At 39.5% G+C, this 22,363-nt stretch overlaps 1 protein-coding gene across 3 annotated transcripts in view; it reads right to left on the minus strand.

The window, feature by feature from the left end:
• The window catches only part of MAGI2 (membrane associated guanylate kinase, WW and PDZ domain containing 2), a 697,971-nt gene that overhangs the window by 10,068 nt on the left and 665,540 nt on the right, over positions 1–22,363 (minus strand). For all 3 annotated transcript variants that reach the window (XM_059847430.1, XM_059847429.1, XM_059847431.1), the window contains one exon: positions 12,875–13,013. In XM_059847430.1, coding sequence (XP_059703413.1) covers positions 12,875–13,013 — 139 coding nt within the window. The remainder of the gene's footprint in view (positions 1–12,874; positions 13,014–22,363) is intronic.

Consider the following 22,363-nt stretch of genomic DNA (forward strand, 5'->3'; position numbering starts at 1 on the left):
CACCAGCATTTTACTGTTCTTACCACTTGAGATAATAATTTAATTACCTCACATAGTCAGAGAGAGTGGTGTCTCAAAAGACCTCTGGAAATAGATGTCTGCTCTTCTGTTGAACATGTACACAACCAAAGCTGGGCAGTTCCTTATGGGAAACTCTTTAGGGGGCTGTGGATCAAAGCTGAGTGGATGAACACAGATACCTACACCCATCACCCCACATCAGGTCCTTTTTAGAAAACACAGGCCATTGCAAGAAAGTGGCCTGAGACCTTTCAGGCTGACACAGGAGATGACTGATGAATTGAGAAACACTCAGACTTTCTGCCATGGCGAGCAGGTGGCCTGGATTGTCTTGGATATCTTGGGTGATGCTTTAGCCCTTTCCTGGTTACTCTGCCATTGTTCACACCTTAAATATAAATCACATCCATAAACAATTCATTGTGATTTTGTAATAGTGCCTAAGCTCTGCATCATTTGACTCTCTCCAACATCACCTACACCTTACAACAGGGTTGAGACTTTGACACTGCCCTTACAATAGCAAGACTAAAAAAGGATCATTTTTCTGTGCAGAAAAAAAGCTATTGAAAGCTATCCAAAGGATGGGAGAGGGGGAAAAATAACGAGCCACATCTACAAGCAGGTTGTATTTCAGAAACAGGTAAATTAATGTGCTAAATTAGTTTACTAATTTACTGTAATAGTCTTCTGGCTGGAAATCTTAAGGCCAGATGATTATGGCCACACAGTTTACCTCTCATTCCAAGACCCAGTTTAGTTTATTCTGTAGATATGATTCTAATAAACAGTCCTATCAATTAAATATTTAAATCATCATGATCACCAGTCAGAGTGAACTTGGTGTGAGAGACTGAAATGTTAATGTCTAATGACTCAAACAATAGTCCATTTCCAAAAGCAGCTGGTGCTTTGCTGAGGATGTGCAAGGTCACAGCCTAGGAGCAAAGCAGGTGTGCACAAACTTTTGTTTAGGAGCAAGCTGGGTTTTGAGCCAGATAGGAGAAGAGGCCGATAAGAAGCAGATCCTGTGAGGTGGGATAATAGATTTTATCGTGCCAATGTCTTCCCTTACACAACTGGCTCAGCTGTAAAACCCCTCTGGGGAAGGTGTCAGGACATTCACCTTATTCAGCCCTTCTGATGGGGCATAATTGGCTCAGCTACAATGACATGAGAGATGGCTGTCATGTCTTAGAAAGTTCCTTCCTTCCTTCCTTCCTTCCTTCCTTCCTTCCTTCCTTCCTTCCTTCCTTCCTTCCTTCCTTCCTTCCTTCCTTCCTTCCTAAGTAACAATAAATAACAAAATGGCTACATACCTGCTTTCCATTTCAACCAAATTCTTCTAAAATAAACTATATATATATAATTATGAACACCAATCACTCAGTGTTCCTTCACTCTAATCCCCCCCAAGGGATCTATTAACAAGAACTGGAGTTACCCTCTCCTCCAGGGACAGGTTGTAACTGGGTAAATTAGAATTTTCCTTGAATCACCTTAATCCATCTGCATAAATGGTGCAGGATTACTAATACTGAAAGACCAAAATGAAGAGCAGCAGCCTGCATGGGGCTTTTGCCCTCCACAGGAAGCTCCTCTCTATGTTGTCAATATTAAGTGTGTGGACATCTTAAGTACCAGTCCTGAGTGATGCTGCTCTAACCACACATTATTTTTCAATAGGTCCTCCAGGTGGTTTGGTGCCCTTTTTGAAATGCTGAGCATCTCACATATTTACCAGATCACAGCTACTCAGGCAATACCCAACCTGTCAATAAAGAAGGTTTTATTTTTCCCTATGTGGTCAGGTAGCAGAGGAGAACTGGAGAAACCTCAGCAGGTCTCTCCCAGAGCTATGCTGGAGCTGGAAAAACTACATTGGAAGTTACTGTATAATTAAAAAAGATAATGACTTTCAAATTAGTTTTTATTAATAGAATTAAGCCACATTAAGTCATAAAAGGTGTTCATAAATATGTTAATAAAATGTGTGGTATTAATGAAAAACATTCTGCAGAGACTGAATAATTTAAGAGTTGGATATTACACACTTAATTAAAGTTAAATATTAAAATTATGAATTATCACAGCTAAAATGGGTGTTAACAGTAGGCATCACATTCAGTCAGGTCAACAAATAGCTGTTATTATTAAAAGCATGTAGATAATAAATAAAATTTACTTAATAAGTGAGGAGCATTTTGACTGTGCATGAAATGCTCCTAGAAAATTGTTTCTGGTAGGCACTGAGGTTCTCACTCTATGAGTGAGAGCAGGATCCTAAGCAAAACACTTGGTTTGAACTCAGTCACAAAACTCATGAATAAGTAGTCCTGCTCTGCTTAGGGTAGAAGCTGCAGAAGCAGTTTAGTGTCTCTTCAGCAAACTCTTCAGCCTGGGGGTTTTTAGGCATGAGGGTCCCAGAGCTGTTGTAATATCTGATATCTTTGGAACTCTGAGACAAATTTATCTGAAAACTCTATGATGAGATGGAAGTGCAAGAATAAATGAATTTTACACTGTAATATTCAGCTCCTAATAAGTAAACACAAATTACATGTTGTTAGAAAATCCAGATGATCAAAATTCTGGGTTGCATATCTGTGTTGCTCTTGCTCAACAAAACTCAGCTCTATGGTAATGTTTGTTAAGCATTGGTTGGAGAGTCACAGTTACCTCATACTGCCAAAGTAAAAAAACCCCCACATTTAATTTTCTGTGGGTTTTTTTTCCCCCAAGCTAGGAATAAGGAGCTCTAAGAACTGTGACAGACGCCACGACCTCTGCTAACCTTTCCCTCAGGTTGAGCCACAAAACATCAGCCAGGAGTTGCACCATGGGATGGTGGAGTGAGGACAGAGGCAGGACCTGAAGGTCCCTCCATGGACAGAGCTTGCCTTTGCCTCCCTAAGGCTTGGAATAACAGTTCTTTGTGTCACTCTCTGTGTGGGCATTTAGAGTCATCACATTTCTGATGTCAATGAGGAGAGACCATGAGAAGCCTTCTTAGCTTAACTTAGTCTTGAACAACACAGAGTCAGGCCACTGGCAAGGCTCCTTGACACAGGATGCAGGATACAGGAATGTTCCTGTGTGCCTTCACACTGCTCCCTTTGGTCCCCAGCTCCCTGTGGCAAGGATACCATCACAGATATGTGGGGAAGATAACTCTGAGTGGCAACAAGTGGCAGTCTTGTTAATAACTGGGGGACTGCAGCAAATGAAAGAGGGATGTGAGATGAGCAGCAGGAGAGGGATTTTCTGGGATATTGAGCTGCAACAGCAGAAGACTGGACTTAGTCCTGTGGCAAAATGCAGAGACAGAGTAAGTGTTACTGAATTCCTATTTTACCTACTTCTCTTACATGGGGAAAGGAAAAACTGATGTTGTGGAGACAGAGGTATGGCTGTGTTCTCTCAGGTTCTCTATTTTGGGTTCTTATCTTCAATATTGTCAACTGGATGGAAACACAGGGAGCCATGAAAATAAGAGTTAGAAAAGATTTGTGGGTGGAACTTTGCCCTTTGGGAAATCTGCTTGCCAGTTCATGTCAACCAAACCCGGGATACTGTTTGTTCATCTGTTTTATTCACTGTAGTTTAGCTGTAATTATCTACACCTGACACCATATTAGTAGATCTACTCCAGAATATTTTATTAGAATAATGAAGCTTTAATTATAAGAGAACTTGCTCAACAACCTTATTGAAAAATCTTTGCTCAGATATGGGGGGACACTGCCAATTTTGATGTGGATTAGCAAGGTTTTGCTTTAGTAATAATACTGAGTAGTCAACTAGGAATTTTAATCTTTAAAGTGCTTCTCAAGAATTAAATAATTAATCCCCATAACACTCCAATGAGATAGGTAAGTAAATATTACTATCCCTGTTATACAGATGGGGGAAGCCTGGGTTAGACTATTCAGCCAGACTGCTCTGAATCCACTGGGAGTGTAATTGCCAAAGCAATGTTTAGGATTCAGTGCTTATGCATTTAAAAAGTGAGGTATTGCCTTCCTGGAGGCTCAAAGTCATTGCCAGAAAACTGAAAGAACTGTGTCCCTCTTTCTTTCAAGACCGTGTTTTCTATTTCTATATCAAGGGATAAAGCTCTGCATATCTTTTGAAACAGAAATTTTTTATAAGATAGAAATAACTATGTGCACCCACTTATACATACACATCCACTGTTATTTAATAGAAGGGTGTTCTACTTTTCTGCCAGCTGCTACATATTTATTAAATACTAAAGACATGTTTGTAAAGCAGGTTTTAATATTAATTTCTGCCCTTGAATAGTTTTTTACCCATAGCAATAAAACATTCTAGAACCTTTGGGAGCCCATATTCAAATTGCCTGATGGTTTTAGACCAATTTTATTAACCAGTATATTGGTTCATTTAGTTAGTCTTTTTTTTTTTTTTTTTACACACCACAGGTTCCTGAAATTAAGTTGGTATTGCTAGAAATAAGAAGGTGGTATTGGAAATGCAGCAGGAATATGAATGAATGTTTGCAGTTCCACCAAGGTGGTCACAGGCAGAAAGGGCACTTTTCCAAAATGACTATTGATTTTTGCACTCACATCAGATAAATGATATATGAGGTAGTTCAAGTTTCAAATAACACCCAACCTCAGCCCTGGAGATTTATAAAATGAGCATTAAAAATGAGATGAACTGAATTATCTGATCAGTACTCTGAGCAGATAGGAGTATCTGGCTTCAAAGTATAGGCCAAGGTGCTTAGCCATTTATTAGACAAATGTAAAAGCTTCAGACATTCTAATAGAACTAGAAAAATCAGTTTGTAACAGACTGCAACCTGGCATCTAATGAAGGATAAAACTGTATTCAAACAATCACCCCACAGTATAAGCTCCCAGTTTTTAATCTAGTTTTTGCAAACATGAATGCAGTGGTCACTAGAAAGGGCTACCAAACCCGTGGTGCAAGGAAGCACAGGCAGGTATCACTTGATCTGCAGGAACCTTTCAAACCACCTGCATCTCTCCTGTGCTGTGTCTGAGTTCCAGTCAGGCTGCTGATCATCTTCCAGAAGAGATTATTTATACAAGAGGGAAAAAATCCTGTGTGTGAGATGAGGTCTTATAACAGACTGCTCCATGATGTTATGGCAGGGCCTCTCCTAAGGCATACTGGAATGGTCAATTTATCTGTTCTGCTTCAGGAAATTTGACTCCTTGCTCAGGGATCTAATGTATGGTAGCACAGCCACATTTTTGGTTGGGATAAACCCCATCAAAATGGGCTCTTTAGGAAAATTCTTCCCCTCCAAATTCTTTAATAAAAAATACCTGAAACGGAGACATTTTATAACAAACATATTTTCATTTGACATGACATTGCTTTTTTATCAAGCAAGTATTTCAGTTTTGGTGTTGACTGGAACTGAAGTTCTTTTGATTTTCTGGATACATTATGCTGAGAAAAAAATTCAGTTGCAACACTTCCTGCCAAATAAATGAGAACCATTCACAGCTGGGTGACTGCAAAACTAACTTTAGCTATATTTATAGAGTATTTACATTTCTACTTATTTCAGGAAAAATACTTATTTCCTGTGTATGTTTTTCTGTAGGAGGAAAAATAAGGATGATGCCCAGAAAGTTGAGGGTATAAACATGTAGAATTTGAGTTGGAACTGCAGTTTATTGAGCTGAACACTGGGACTTGTGTAATGGCCTTAGTGCCAGCCTGGATATCTAACCTCTAACCTCTGTCTAACCTCCCTGAGCTATGTTCAGTGAAGAGCTAGACAGAGGCAAGGTGAGAATGCAAGGAATGGTGGAATTAACATTTCTATATGATATAGGAGCTTTGCAGCTAGGAGGTCTCTGATGGCGATATACACACTTGAAATACATGGGAACATTTCCAAATAGCCTCTAGATGTGTCCAGCTCTGCAGCAGCAAAGCATATGGATGTGTCTGTGTTCAACAAAATCTTATTTATTGACACAGACTGGAAATAAACTCTAACTGGAAACACATTGGTTAGATTACCTGGATCTGCATGCACAAGACTGATAACTTAAGCCCAGTTTAGTGCCTGGTTGCTGGGGGCAGAAATTCTGTGAGCACCACAATGGAGGAGCTGCTTGAAGCTCAAAGGCTGGAAGAACATCTCTGGATATTGCTCCTTTTCTATTTCCAATCTGTCTGCTTCAATGTGTGAGACTGTCCTTACAGTTGTAGCAAATGCAGTGCATTGTGCAAAGTCAGCAGCAGGCAGAGCTGCATGCATCTGGACACTGCTGAGTTTTCTGTGATGGCAGCAATCAATAGGAAAATAGAAAAAAATAAGCTTTTCCTTTGCTTTCCAGGTATCATATCTGGGCCCTGACTCAGTATTACAAATTGGATGTATCTGAACAATCCGTGCAGTTGGATCTGATTCTCTGAAGAAAATTGCTGGAAATCGAGAGCAAAGAGCTTTGTGTAAATTCAGCATAACCACAGGGTTTAACAAATGACTATTGCCTTACAGCACATTTCAAAATGTGTTCAATTTTACATTTGTTATTTCTTTTAGAGGCTGCATATAAATATTGTTTGAGATCAGCACCTAACTTCCACTTTCATATTGTTAATGTTTTTGCAAGCCAAGTGCCATAAAAATGAGGAAAATTACAGGTTAAACTCAGAAATTCAAGATTTTCTACCTGAAAAGGCATATTCAGAAGATAAATTTTTTTCATGAGAAAAAGTGGAGATATAGCAGACCTATGCACTAGCAGCAGTATAACATGCAAAACTCATCATTTAGGTTAATAAAATATATTTGTAGAATGCATAGCTGCTGTGATGTCTTAGATAACCAGTTATGAAAGAAAAGTTGAATACTGGTGAAACTATTAGGTGAGCTAGCATTTAAGAAGAAGTTGGAAAATACTCTCTAAACAGTTGTGAGAAACAAAATGTATTAGAAAGATAATATACATGCAGAGTTTACAAACCGTGTCTTTAGGGTGGCCCAATAAGTAGAAATATGGGGACCCATGCTTGTCACTTTTCATGCACATGGAGAGACTGGAAGGTACCATTCCTAAAGGAAGGGGAGGAACAGCCTAGGACCAATCATTAGAATTAACAGAACCAGTGACATACAGACATTTTTACTATTGTTAGAGCAGAGAATTCTTAGTAAGTTTAGAACAACTGAGAGAAAAGTTTATATGTAACAGGAAAGAAGTATTTCTGTAAAGCTAAGACAAATAGGCATGCTGTAAGTCTAAATATTAGTGGATTATTGAAACTACTGTACATATATATCCAGGACATAGATTCACCTGGTCTATGGATATGGAGTACATCTTGAGGTGCTTCCTGAAGGAGTCATAACAAATCAAAAGCAAAGGGTTTAATGCATTTAAGAACTGTGCCAATTTATTTGTATGAAAAATCCTTGTATTGGTATCAACTCTGACATTTTTTGGGTTTTTTTGCTGGGGTGGTGCTGAAGCAGGAGGTGAGAGCTTCTTCAAGGCCCTTCAGTTATTGCTAAATAACTTGTAGCTTTTAACTTTTAACCAGCAATTTGCATATACTGACACTATAATCTTCCTCCCTTAAACAGCCCAAACTAAATCTAAACTGCAGTTCTGTAGAACCACCTGTGTGTAATGAACCCACAGGGTGAGCTGTGTACACAGTTTGGCACTGTGTGAAGAAAGAGATTCCAAAAATACAGAATGCACTCCCAGGACATGTCTTCTAAGAAAGCCAAACAAAGCAGGGGAAGAGAGGGAAAGGGACCATCATTGTGCAGGCCCATAAAGCACCAACCACCACCACACAATGCAGATTCCTTGTTCTCCAGACCTCAGTGATTCCAGTTCCCACAGCTCTGTGTATCGGTTAGTGTCACATCACAGTGTGACCAGGGCCAGATCCAGATTTCCAAGATAGGGCAATGGAAAACTTTTCCAAAATCTCAGTGTAAATGGGCTGGAGTCTCTAAAATTTATAACTTCCTGCAGGAGCTCTTAAGCAACTTAAAACAAAGTGAAACTTAATAGAAACCTTATATCAAACCTGATTTTGTAGTCCTATAGAAGTAGGAATGGAAACAAATTGGTTTATTTATTATTAGTTTAGATGTTCTTACAGGTCAAATTCAGTGTTTTTGTTTCCTCTGCACTACCAGACAGAGTAGTGTCTGGTAATGCAGAGGCAGGGGCTTATGCCTTGCTGGAGGGATGGAACCCACCTCCAGGTGCTAACCTGCCTCAGCCTTCTCCACCTTTATATTTGATTATAAGACTCATTGCTTTCAGGAACTTCTAGGAACTTACATACTTTAATGTACTGTGAGTAATAAAATCTCCAGTCAGGAAAGGGCAGGAGCCAGAAAAGACAAGCTGCCAGGACTGCTGGGCCTGGGAGTGAAACACCACAGGCTTCCCCCAAAGACATCTACAGGAAGGACTGGGTGCTCCCACAAAAACTGAATTTTCTGGGGCTGATCAATCATTAGATATAACTTTCTTCTTGCAGAACTCGCAGCTGGATAGAGGCACAGATTTATCAGCTTCACTTCCTCTTGCATGTTACCATTTTGGGATTTTGTGAACAGTTTCCTTGCATTTTGCCTTGGAGGATGATACTTTGTCCCAGTGTTTGGCTATACAAAATACATGTCCTTCTCAGGAGGTTTCTATAGCTATGGCTAAGGCCTGAAGTACATAAGCATCTGTAATGAGGCTCTCACAGCGTGACCAGGCAGATTTTTAGAGCTGCTGCACACCCTGTAACTCCTGCTGAAGTTAGTGACCCCTTAGGTAGGTGCACACATGGGAAATTAGGCAGCCACTTCAAGAAATGTCTTGATCCATCACTTCATTCAGATTGTTTTTAATGCTGGTGGGAGAAGTGCTCAGTTCTGCAGTGATGACTCTGGGTTTCGTGTCCTGTGATATGAATGAAACCTCACACTCTCTGCAGCCAGACTTCCCAGGCATTAATTGCTCTTTGGGGTCAGGATTCCCAGCAGTACTTGTAGTCTTTCTTGCACATTAATATGATTTCTTGCTATGACTTGGTTCTCTGGAGCACTCAGCAGGCAGACTATTTCCTATGAAACACGATGCTGATGCTCTTCGGGTTTAGATGAGCTGTGATAATTCACCTCCCATGGAAGCACGGTTCCTCTGACCATCCTTATCCTCAGCAAACATGTTCTGAGATGCTGGGTGACAAAACACCTGTTTTCAACACTTCATTTGTTGCACCCTGCTGTGAAATCAGCTGTAGTTTTGGAGCATTAATCATATCTGAGCTCCTTCACTTACATTCTGTGCCTGCTACAAGGGGATTTCTGCCTCTGAAATGGGCTGGGATCTCTGGCATTCGTTTTCAAGCAAAATCAGCAGCTGGAATGGAGGTAAATGATGCATTCACAGCACACTTTATTTCTCACCCTAGGTTTGAAGAGTGCTTCAGCTCAGCCAGAATTTTCCAAGATTGGAAATGGACAGATTTCCAGGCAGTATAAACTGACATAACTCATTCAGGAGATTTACACCCTCTCAGCAGCTCACTCTTTGTTTCTTCATTAAGTGCTTTCTTTTTCTCAGTACACGTTCTTTTCTTTCACGAATCACTTTCTTATTATTAATGAATTTTTCTTAACACTGCTTTTACAGATGTCAATCACATAATCATTCAAACACTGACATTTCTTGCACTTAAGTACATACCACCATATTTTGTACTAACTGAAACATTGCACTGGAGTTTAAAACACAAGGAAAATCAAGAAATTGAAGGCTGAAGACAATAATGTGACAGTCTTGGCTGGCTGGTTCAGGTAGCTCTAGATAAGTTTTCTCCTTTTTAGTGCTGTGAATCAGAGTGTTGCTGCTGTTGGAAAGGTCTTTAGCACAGCATTACTAAACCTGGCTTAGGAAGTCCCTGACTGTTTTTCCTGTCAGGGACTGAGAGAGAATACCCAGGAGGGGACCCTGGTACACTTGTGCTATTGTTATATTTATCCCTAGGCTTCTGCTGCACACCACCATTGCAGTCCAGCTCTGTCCTCCAGCCTTGCATTTTTATACTCAACTGAGTCTGATTTCCCACTGATGCTCTCCACAACTGGACCCTGATAAGTATAAGAAATATTTCTGACATGTAATTGCTTAAAAAACCCCTGATTATTTCAGTAAAAAGAGCTCCAATTAGTCTTGTTACATCTCAGCTGTGAAATTCTGGTTAAAGGAAGAGGGAGTTACTAAATATTGACTATCTGCTGTCCTCAGGACCACTTTGTCCTCAAGGCTTCTGTCATAATCTTCTCTGCATTCAGTTTTACATTTGGAAAAGATGTTTCTGGGGGTTTCTGACAGATGTTCTTTGCATCATGATGACTCAACCTTGAGATCTGGCCTGCTTGAGACGTGGTCTCCCATTTTAATTGGTTCTGTTTGTCAGTTAGTGTTTTTAACTTCCTAGGCAGGTTGCTGTTGGAATTTAGGTTCACCTTCTGCTCGTTCTTAGACTACTTCTCACACCTTTGGGGAAAGACCTAGGGAGGACTTTATTTATCTCAGTTAATTTCAACAGACATCTTCTTATTTTGCCTCCATTCCCCCTCCAGGCTGGATACAATTCCAACACTTCTCTGTCTGCATTAAGCACAGATTAAGAGCTGCAGATGTGCAGATGTTATCCTTTGCTGTGATGCTTTCTGCAGGCTGTTTGTACACTAGAAGTAACTCCTGAACACTTTCACTCCTTTTTCAGTGCAGTAGGAGAAAGGGCCTTTCAAGCTCAGCTACTTAGTTCTCCTCCTGTGCAAAACTGGAGATGCAGTTTGAAAACTGGTCTGACCAAAAAGCACTTCTTTGGTGAATTTTCTTTGTAGCAACTTTTATTTCTCAGCAATCTGCATTTTTAAACAACTAATGCTAAGTATTCCAAATGCCTTCCCAAATGGCAAGCTTGGCTTTAAACAACACGGTGAACCTTGTTGCTTTCTCTTAGCACTAAAAGCTGTGTCTCAGTTTCTAGTTGTTTATATGCATTTTCTACTCATTCTCTTCTGTGGAAGACCTGTGCACATTTTGGAAGATTTGTTTTCCTCAATCAATGATATTTATAATGAAGTTTTTTTCGTGTTTGTGTTTTTGGTGGTTTTTTTTTGTTTGTTTTGTTTTTAAAATTTTTTTTTACTGGAATAATGTACGATTTTATAAGATTATATAAATAACAGAAATTTATTTTGGATTTAAGTGCCATTTGGAACTGGGACCTTAAGAAATTCAGGTTTGGAATGGGTCTGAACTGCAACTGATTATTTGCTCATTGTAGCCTCCTGGGCCTACCTTGGATGGAATTGTTTTCTGAGGAAGCAGAGGACTGCTGATATGTGCTTCTGCTGAGAAGGATAACTGCCACTGCATCAGTCCTGGCCATTTTTTTGTTCTTTCATTAAAAATGAAGCACCTCTCCCATAAAACAGTTCAGGAGGTGACCTGAATTTCTGTTTGAGGTCTCTCTGAAAGGATTGCACACTAGTTAAAATTGATATTAAATGTCTTAGTGTGATTTTATCAGAGCCCCTGAAAGCCATTTTGGCTTTTTCTACTCACCAAAAGTATAAATCACTAACTTTATTACCAGATGGGTGGGCTATGGCCCATCTTTTCTGCCTTTCTTCAGAAGCTCTTGAAAGTTGTAAAAAATGCAGCATACACTGTCCTGAGTATTGGTTTAGCCATAGAATTAGCTCTTGTTTAGAGAAGAAAATAGTGCAATTACCAGGTGTATTGACAGCTGGGAAAGAATTGACTTTCAGTGCAGCTGACTTTAACAGAGGTATTGAATTTATGTTGGCAACAAAGGCTCACCTGAACCTATAGCTAAGCCTAAGTAATTGAATTTTAATGTGACTGTAATTTCTGATTCTAATGGGAAAGCATTCTGGAACTTCAAAAGTAAAAGTTAAAAAGTTTAATAGAGTTTTGGACCTCATTGCATAAAGAAGTTAAGGATTTTCATTAAAAAGTAGTGCTTTTCCTAAGAGATTTAAGGCCCAGGGGTGCACATCATAGAACTTATGTGAATATATGAAATTGTTACATCATACTATACAGTAAGCCCTGAATTCAGTTTTTTTAAAAAAACTCTTTATATGTGAAATTACCTTTGGATAAATTCTTTTTATTTTTGTCATTTCAGTTATGAAATAAGGTTTCTATATTGTCTAAATGACTCATACTTTTTGAAATATTTAAAAAGTACCAGAAATCCCTCTGAAACAAAATGTAAGAAGAATGGATCCTGCTTTCTCACCACAATGAGCAAAATCTCATGTTTTAAATTCATAACTGACTTCTCATTGATCATCCATGTATTTTGGCAGAGAGAATACAATGGGTGAAAGAAAGGAGTACATTCTTGACAATGCTTAGAGTTCCAACCTGAGCCTCTCAACAGCATGGCAACAAGATCATCTGCTGGGACTCAAAATGTGCAGAGAAGTACCAATAAGGAAGGAATTCCAATAAAGGAAGAAAAGGAGAGTTTATGGGCAAATCAGCAACTCCCAGCACGCTCAGAGATGTCCCCTAGGAGGTTTGTAGTGCTGCCTCCAATGCACATCTTAGGAGCCACTGCCTGTGTTGGGAGGGCAGCAGATGACAGAGATGTACACACATGTGAGTAAGTGCACCCCTACACAGGTAAGCACTTAAGGCAATACTTAATGTGCTCCAGGAAATTACAATATAAAATATCTGCAACTGCTACTTAATTCAAAAGCATTATAGTTAATTTATATAGAGTCATGCACATATAAAAAAATGTAAAGATGAAAACCCACCATATTCTGGGACCTGGCCTGTTCCACGTTTCAACAACAGTCGCACTCTCCTGCCACCAGACTTGATTAGCTCTATTGCTCTGGCATGTGTCATGTCCCTTGTGCTTTCTCCATTGATTTCAATTATTTGATCTCCTACCTGTCAGGTAAGAAGAACATTGAGTCAGACAGAATTGCAGTAAAATGAGTGTTTCAGGAAGAGACATATTCAATGGATCACAGGTTACTTGAATGACAGACAGACACATCAAGGTAAATTTGTTCCTGTCTATCTGAGGAATATTACTGGCAGATCAAATAACCTCCAAAGTGGATTCTGAATATGGTATATCAAATGCTGCTTGTCTTCTGCTGAAATCAGTGTAATGCCTTTGTAACTTGCTCACATCCTCTGCACTTGAGAGGCTGTGTTGAATTGCTTGACGTGGTGGAATCGCTGGAACATTATCCCTGCTACTCTGTAACACACAGTGTTGGGTGAGCCTGAGAGGAACTTTGTTGCACTCGCTGTTTTCTCAGGGAAAAGAGAGTTTCAAAGCACAAATAGAAACTTCTATCATTCGAATTTCCAAACCTCGGTAGTAAAGTTTCACACCAAATTAAGAGTCGTTATGCAGCACGCTATTAAACAAAGAAAGGTTAGTGCTATGGCACAGGACGAGCAGGTTTGCTGGAGTTCAAAGAGCATGCTTTGAACTATTTACCACAGGAGCTTATTGCTGGGAGTAAGCACAGCCTGCGGCTGAACTGCCTAGTTAGAGCAGCTGACTCCAGGGTTCTGATTATGGATTTCTGCCACTCATCTCCTGGCCAGATTTCCACTTAGAGCTGGCTTCATTATTTTCTGCTCTATTTCTACAGCAGTTAAATGTGGCACTGATGTCTGCACATCCCATCTACCCCAACTTGCTTGGCTTTGCCTCCAGCCTGCATGTTTTGGTTTTGGCTGGCTTTCCATGCTGGAAGCCTTCTCCTTCAGGAGGGGAGCAGTTGCTTTCTGCTGTGCCTGGTCAGCGCAGCTGAGAGCAGTGTAGGGAGCAGCACTGCACAGCCTGCTGTGCTGTGATACCCCTTTGTGAGAGCCTGGAACCAGCAACACACAGAGGTGACGTGAGCCTCCTGCTAGCAGCACCACAGCCTTTGCAATCTGTGTCTTGCAGAAGCCTCCCAGCCCCCTTGGAAGGGCAGCCTTAGTGAAAGCCAGGAGGAGGGATGATCTCCTGGGGCTGGTAGAGGTGCAGGTCCAGGTGATGGCAGCCAAGAGAAGGGCATGAGGGTCCCAGGTGAGTGGGTCAGCACACTCATTTGTCAGTGCCAGAGGAACTCATTTGCTCAGCAGGATCTTGCCTGCCTCACTGTGCACCTCCAGCTTCCTCACAGTGTTTTCACCACACTAAAACAACAATGCCTACACATCCTAGACAAGAGGTGATACAGACTTCAAGAAGTCACCCTCTTACAAGACTGTCTTAACAAAACCAGCTCTTAGCTGGCCTTGGACATTGAAATATCTTCTATTTTGTATGTTTTCTTTCCTGCAATTGTACTTCTGTCAGCTCAAAGTGTAATCCTTCAGAGGTTCTCCTTCTTTCCTGAGTTTGAAATGTAATATTTACCAAATAAATGTGCACAATATGAAATGTCAATACAACTCCTAGCATCAAAAAAAACTGGAAAGGGTGTCAAGAAGTTACCTAGTCCTTACTTTTGCTCAGAGACAGAAAGAATGCTAACAGAAGTACTACAACAGTGTTTCTCAATAGGAACTCATAGAATTAATACTTTGTCAATAGGAGCTGCATCATCCCAGGATCCTGTATGCAATCTGTGCTGATGCTTTGTGTAACTGAAAAGCCATTGATCCAAATAAAACCTTTTAGCTTTGCTATTACACTTTGTAAATGCTGCAGTATTAACGGGGGGGGGGGGGGAATCAGAATTATTTTGTGCAGGATTATTTTTTCAGTGCAAATTTCTTCCTCAGCTGATTTTCTCTCTTAAAAAAAAAAAAAAAAAAAAAAAATTTGATTGTACCATGCAGTGCAAAATTTCAAATATTTCTGGCAGCCTTCAGGCCACGCTGACACACAACACAGGAGCTCTCTGGATCATGGTGAGATCTCCCCCAGTCTGGCCATACAGGGCTCTCTGCATCCCCCAGACTCTTGGAGAATGCTGTTGATTCACACACTTGGAGCAAAAAGAAAAAAATCTGTGTTACCACTCCTGTAACACAGACCGAAGATGGATTTGTAGAATCCCCACAAGGATAAGAGTCAGGCCAAATATAAACAAAATTCAAGGATTTTGGGAAAACCTGTTTCTAAATCTCATGAAACAATTAAACCCCATAGAAATCCTGTAAAAGTAAAGTCAGATTTTCAGAATGCTTTTTTTTTTTGGTGGAACATTGCCTGGGTAGACCATATTTTGCAGAAGGTATTTAAAATGTTCTTGTTAGCATGTCTTGAGAGAAGTGCCAGATTAGATCAAATGAAAGAGGTGTTTTTAACACTCCTTGATGAATAGCTTTTAAAATTAGTACTGAAAGCTGCTTGAGAATGTACAGTCCTTCAAATAAAATCCTCTGCACTCCAGAGCAGACAGACAGAAAGACTTTAATACAGTTTAATATGTAAAAAGGTTAAGTTAATGTCACATTTTTCCCTCGCTGTTTACCTTCCTTCTGTTTTCACTGGTCACTATGCAGGAACTATCTTGTATTAATGTAACCTTTTCTGTATTTCTGTGAATTCACAATTTTTCTCTCTGTAGGCAGCACGTGGCTCATTTGCTATTTTCTTTCATAATAAAATATTGTAGTTGATTTGATATTTCCTTTTAAGATATTATGTGCAAATAACTTGAGAAAGCTTAAAAAAAGGCTAGCACCTTGGTTATGTGACTGAAGGAGGGCAGAGAAACAAGATGGCAAAAATTAGGTGCTCTGAAATCTACATCAGAAAGGGTGAGACCAGAGCTATAATGAAGAGTTGCAGGAGCAGTGGGTTAATTGTTAATTGTGTTCCTTGCTTTTGTGTCCTGTGGCTGACTGATGTACAGCTGAATTATACTGCCTTTGCAGCACAAGCCCAGCTCTGATTAGATGAGAAAACAACAAGGGGGAGAAAAGTTGTCAACACTCTTACCTCAAGAAAAGCTTCAATTAGACTTTGCACTAATATCTGGAAATTCATACAAAAGAGAAAACCTTGGCTGAAGAGTGGTTCCCCCTGTGTCAGTAGGAAACAATTCTTGGTTTTTTCCTGCACTTAAAGCTTGATAACCTTCCTTTCCCTCCATGATGCAGATTTTCTTATGGCTGATATGGGACAAAACCCTGCTGTATGGACTCTCTTTGTCAAGGCATTCAAATATGCTTTCTCCCTCAACTTTCTATTCTGGAAGAAATTCTTAGATTTGTCGAGCTATTTCTGGCTATTCTAAATCCAGTGATTTTTAAAGAGGATCTTAGATACACCCACATATTGAAGATACACCAAGGTGAGGCCAGAGGTAATTGGAAACATAAAATCAGTGTCTGTTACATGGGACCTTCATTTCTCTCTTTAGGATCAAAAGATGATTCCTGCAGTTTAAAGCACACAGCATTTCTCTACTCTTCTCTTCTGGATCCTTCCATGTCTGTTCACAGTGTCCAAACTGCAGATATTATGAACGTGGGAGGGTAGGTAGAACAGATCAAAATGATAACATTCTTTCCACATTTACTAATAATCTTCACAGAACAAATTCTTTGCCTTTTTGTAACACATCAGATTTGCAACCCCTGGTCAGTTTGGATTCTGAGCAGTTATCTCAGAATCATTGAGATTATCTTTATCACTGTGCATCTGATTTCTCTGCCCTAAACTGAGCACTGTGCACCTCTGTGACTTTTATCAGATTGACTGCTTTAGTACAAAATTTTTATTTTGAAACAGTCTGTTTATCAAAGTCTTTTTAAACTCCCTATGAATAGTGACATACTGGCATCAGCAAATTTTATTTTATTATTTATCAGTAGGTCTCCAATTCTTAATGGAATATTGAACTGAGTTGGTTTCATCCCAGACACCTCAGAACTATATTTGTAATTATTATTAAGGAGGAAATAATTCAGAGCAACCTTTGAGAGGAATTACTGTCAGTAACCACGTTAAAAGAGATTCCACCTAGGGCCTCAACATTTTTATGTGAATTTTATAGAAGGTGGTGTTGAAAGGTGAAAGGAAGATTGTACATTCTCCTCCCCTTTTTTCCACATAGGAATAAGAATGAAAATCAGACATAAGAAAGGAAAATTAGACTGGTGGGACAAGATTTTCTTTCCATAATTCACATATGAGTGAACTTTCACAACTTTTTGGTAACTTGTCACAGATTATTTCTGAACACAAAAATTAAAGGATTTTTTTTTAATTTGGGTTTAAAAATAGGGTATATGTTTTGCTTTCTCTAGTCTAACTTTCTGGTCCTCCATGAATTCTTAGACATAATTACTAAAGTCTATAAATTTACTTACCTTAGCAATTGAGCATACATGAACATCAGCAAGTTCTGCATATTTGAATCTAAGTATGCTTTAAGCAGTTTTCTCCTTATTCTGATTTATACTAATTTCTTGATGTTTTTGTGAACATCTCAATGGAGACTGATACAAAGAAAACACTGAATGTTTCAGCCATCTCCACATTCTCATGGGGCAGTAGACCTCTTTTTTTCCAGTTCCTGATGCTTCTTTAAACATGTGAAACAGACACATGTACCCTTTCCCAGGCAAGCCCTGCATGTGGGACACTCCCCAGAGTGGCATCAGCTCTGCTTTTTAACCTTCCTGGTGATCTTCAGCAAAAACTACAAAGCAGGAGTGATCTACCTCTGTGTCCTCCAGATGTTCTCAGCAGCTGAAGGGTGAAGTGTGCTGGCAAGACAGCCTGGGAAGCTTGCCTGGCTGCTGCCCGAGCTGTATTTATTCTGAAGAAACATGCTCTTTGCAGCAATGAATCTGGAAATTTTATTCACATTGGTTTTGTGTTGTGTTTCTTTCTTCCTGAAGAGTATGACCCTTGCTGAGTTTCCATGCTGTTTGGGATAAACACCTACCCAAACCCACTGGTTCTCCTCCTAACCCAATGCTAAGCAGAATGCTCCTCTATTATATTCTTACAACGTGCAAGCATAAAGTAAACACTGAATGCTTCACCCCCTAAATGCTTTGAAATTTGAATATTAATTATTTAAATGCAATTATGAAAGTAGTTTGTGTGTATGGAAAGTGTTTCTTTACAAAATCTGTTTCAGTTCAACTTAATTCAGATGCTCCATCCATGTGTAAGAACAACTGAGCTATAAAATTGGGCAACATGTTTTCTGGCAATAATGAGAAGATTATATTCCTAAGGAATGTTTAAGTAACATCACTATTGATAGGTTAATTAGAAAGAAAATTGTAAAGCTTCTCCAAATCATTAGAATAAAGTGCCTTGAGTACATGTGGGTTTATCTGCAGAGCCTTTGTTTGGCTCTGTCCATATTTTAAAGCAATTATTACTGGTCTTGTTAAAAAAAGCCAAGCATACACACAAACAGAGTTTCAGCAACAGGGTGAACCAGAAGGGAAACACATATAGCTTTAATGTAGCAAAGAGGTTTTCCCTTGCTTGAGTGTTCTTTTAAATTACAGATGAGAGCCTTGTGTACGTTTGACTCTGTTGGTGCGTAAGGAACAGTCTCTAAGCAGGTGTATGGTTCCCAGCTGCATGACATTAAATTAATTGTGTATGCACATTTTCAGTCCATGCTAAATCTAATGATAAAAGCAGCCTCAAATGATTTGTGTGGAGGGCATTGCTATCTGTAATTTTATTAATGCATTTTATAATTAAACATCGGGAAAGAGACAAATCACATTTAATTGTTTTGATATGGGCATTCTATTTTTATAACTGAAACACTTTTACATGTTATTTGTTGAGGTTGTTATTGTCAATTGGTCCAAAAGGCTGAAAAATTGTCTGTACTTGGGGACCAAAAGGCAATTTCAGAGTATCTATTTTGGGGAATTTCCAAGTACTGTCAAGCTCAAGTATCATTGCCTGGAGTTAGGCAGAGGCTGGATATGTGCTGAGCAAATCTCCTCAGAGCAGAGAATGGAAATCCCAGGTACAATACTCAGCCTGAGCAAAGCTGTGGGGTTTTGGTAACCTTGGACTCCCTCCAGTGCATTTTAGGTATGTGAGCTGGGTGTCTCAGCAAAAGACATGGTATTCTCTTTGGGGGAATTACAATGACATGTCTGATGCTACTTCTGAACCAACCACGTAAAAGTCTGAAGTGAAAAAGTCTTTTTTTTCTGTGGCCAACCAGATATTTAAGCAGCTGGGGCTTAAACAAAGGGCCTGGCACCCTGGAAATGCTGGGCCCTTTGTTCCCACAGAGAGATGGTCTTGACTCCTGCCTGAAAGAAGGGGGAAAGAGGGGCCATAGGAGATGGTGGAGAACAAGAAAAAGCCTTCCCACCACTCCTCAGCAGCAGCTCTAGCTTTTTTTTTTACTTCTTCACCTTTTCCTGAGAGAGAGAAACAATAGTGCTATTTGGGAAAGAGAGCTTGGAAAGAGGACAACATGCATGCCTGATTGTTTTCAAAGAGTGGGGAGTGCAAGAGGGAAAAATGGAGTATTCAGTCATGAGGGCTGAAAAGACATCAAAGTGGATTTCTGGTACTACAGTACACTTGATGCCTTTCACAACATTGCTGCAAAATAATCCATGTATATGTGAAATAAAGTTGTCAAAGACAGAAGGAAAATGCATTGCTGTACTGTATATGATACACTATTACTTTTTAAAAACAGAGGTATGATAACTCATTGTAGCATAATGTAATATTAACAACATCTACTTCACCATTACAATCAGGGATGGGAACCAACAGAGACTATGAAAAGGAAGAACAAAATTTTCTGGTATCTTCTTGATGGTCTCAGGCAGTTCTTATCAGGCAAAAGCAAAGCAACTTCAAGGTCTGACAAGCTGATTTTATAGATCCTACAGAGAAACCTGAGAATGGAGATTCCTCATCCAAAGTTGCATCCACACAGCAAAAGCGAAAAGAATGGAAACTCCAACAAGATAAAGATGAAGCCACAAAAAGATTTTGAGGAGGAAAAATGCTGAAATGTAAGATCTAAGAAGATATTTTCAAGCATACCATAGGCACGGAGTCTGTCAGATCTCAAAAGATAGTTTGGGCACAAGGTAGAAAAGACTGTAGAAAACAGATTAATTCTTTTCATCAATTTTCACTGAAGAGGAGGGCAGCAAAACTCCTGCAGAGGGTCTGCTGACTGCAGGGTTGAGTGAGGAACTGACTCCAACAGCAGGGTCCGTGGCAAGGATTTTATAACAGACTGATGAAACGGATAGTGAGACACCACCAGAAGCAGATGACTTTTATCCTCAGTTCTAAAGGAATTTGGATATGAAGCTGTTCTACTAGTAGCTATAGGATATAATCTACTGCCTAAATCAGTAAATTGCTGAACTTCAAAGGAATGGGAAGTGGCAAGTGTGACACCAGTCTTTAAGAATGGTCTTGGAAAGTAACCAAGCGAGTCTCATGTTCAATTGAGCAGATGGAAGGAAGCAATAAGGATGGTGAGGCTTAGCTGGCACGTGGATAATGATGATATAGTGGGAAAGGGTCAGTGTGGCTATTGTAGGGGGAAGCCATTCCTCACAGATCTATTGCAGGTCACTGGAGCTCTCAATGACTATATAGATTAATGTGATCTGGTTAGTATACTGACATTTTCAGAAAGCTTTTAATAGTAAAGTCTTCAATAGAGGCTCTGCTGTGGGATGAAAAAGAATAGGTTCTTCTAAGCAGGAGATTAAATTCTAGGAAAAAAATGCTTTAAATAAGTGGTCAATTTTCACAATCAAAAGACTTTACCACAGTGATTATTCTGCTAAGCATACTTGCAAATGGTGTGGGGAAGAGGTGATAGGATTTGCAGACAGCACATTACCATGCAGTATTCTTATATCTAAACTTAAAAGCTCTAAAAAAAGATGGCACAATCCTGTGTGCTAAAGCAGCACGTGAAATCCAGTGGTGCTGCGTGCTAGGCACCAAGTATAGTGCATGTGGAAAATGACATACTCCACCACTGTGAATCAGCCATCACCCCTGAAAACACAGATCCTGCTGTCCTTGTGCTTAGCTCACTCAGCTGAAAATGTCAGCACAGCCAAAAACCCAAACAGAATACCAGCTGCTAGAGGGAAAGTGGAGAATAAAGGAGAAGCCATCACTGTGTCATGTAGGAGCACCAATATCCTGAAAACTGCAAATTGTTCTGGTGCTTTCCCCTCCAAATGAATGTGATACATTAAGAAATGCCTTGGAGGAGGCCAGTGGGGCTGCTCAGGGGTAAAGAACAGCTCCCTTTTGATGCAAGGTGAAATAGACTGGTCAGGTTCAGTACATGATATAGATCAATAGAATAAAGAATGATATGCAGAATGATGAAGTAAGGTTATTATATTGTAACTACAAACAAAAAAATTATTTTTTTTCCAAATGACGTAGGCACTAAAACTTGGAATCCATTGACACATTATAGCAGCATCATGTGATGTGCTCATTTGTTTTCTAACACTTGATTCTTAATTTTTAAGTTAGGGTTAATTAATTTTTTAGACCTGAAAACCTTCATAAATATTCCATAAACCCCAGATTTAAATAAGATGCCTGCCTGCCAACTAAGTATTTTAGTCTTAAAATTTAATACTTAACTATTTTTATCACGATTATTAACTTGGCTTTTTTTTCACAGCTGGCTTGAATGATTTTTCTACCAGGCATAGAGTTAGAAAGATGTTTTGAATATGCCAAACTGGATACATTTTTGTAAGAAGGATTTTAATTAAGTGTGTGAGAGGAATAATTCTTGTCTTTACCTTTCTGCAAACAAATTCTTAAAAACACACACAGATTTTTGGAGAAATGCTGAATAATAGTTCACCTACAGTTAATTCACTCTCGATTTATTAAACTTTTATACTGTCAAAATATATTCAGGATCCCCGAGGGCCTCAGTTTGCATTTCTTTGTTGTGCAGACAGTAGCATTTTGATCAGCTTTATGTCTGCATGTCAATATATTCTTCCTTGAGTTCTGCCAATTACACTAACCCAGCACTGAGCTCCTCTTGCCACAGGCTGGCATCCAGCTCATGTGCTTGAGTATCCCAGTTGAATTCTCTGAGTTCAGATCAATCACACCGTGTCTCTCCACAAGTGAGGTTGGACAGTGATGTATGTAGTAGGGAATTGGAGTGTGAGTTAGATTACCCCAAAGGGACATGCAGTTTGGTGGGAAAGCATAGCTAACATCTTCCTGTACTCTTCAGATGGATCACAAATCACAGGATGAATGGATGGGCCTAAGAATACCTTTGTCTTTTTGTTCCATTGAAATG

Source organism: Haemorhous mexicanus, chromosome 5, assembly GCF_027477595.1.
Source record: "Haemorhous mexicanus isolate bHaeMex1 chromosome 5, bHaeMex1.pri, whole genome shotgun sequence".
NCBI lineage: Eukaryota > Metazoa > Chordata > Aves > Passeriformes > Fringillidae > Haemorhous > Haemorhous mexicanus.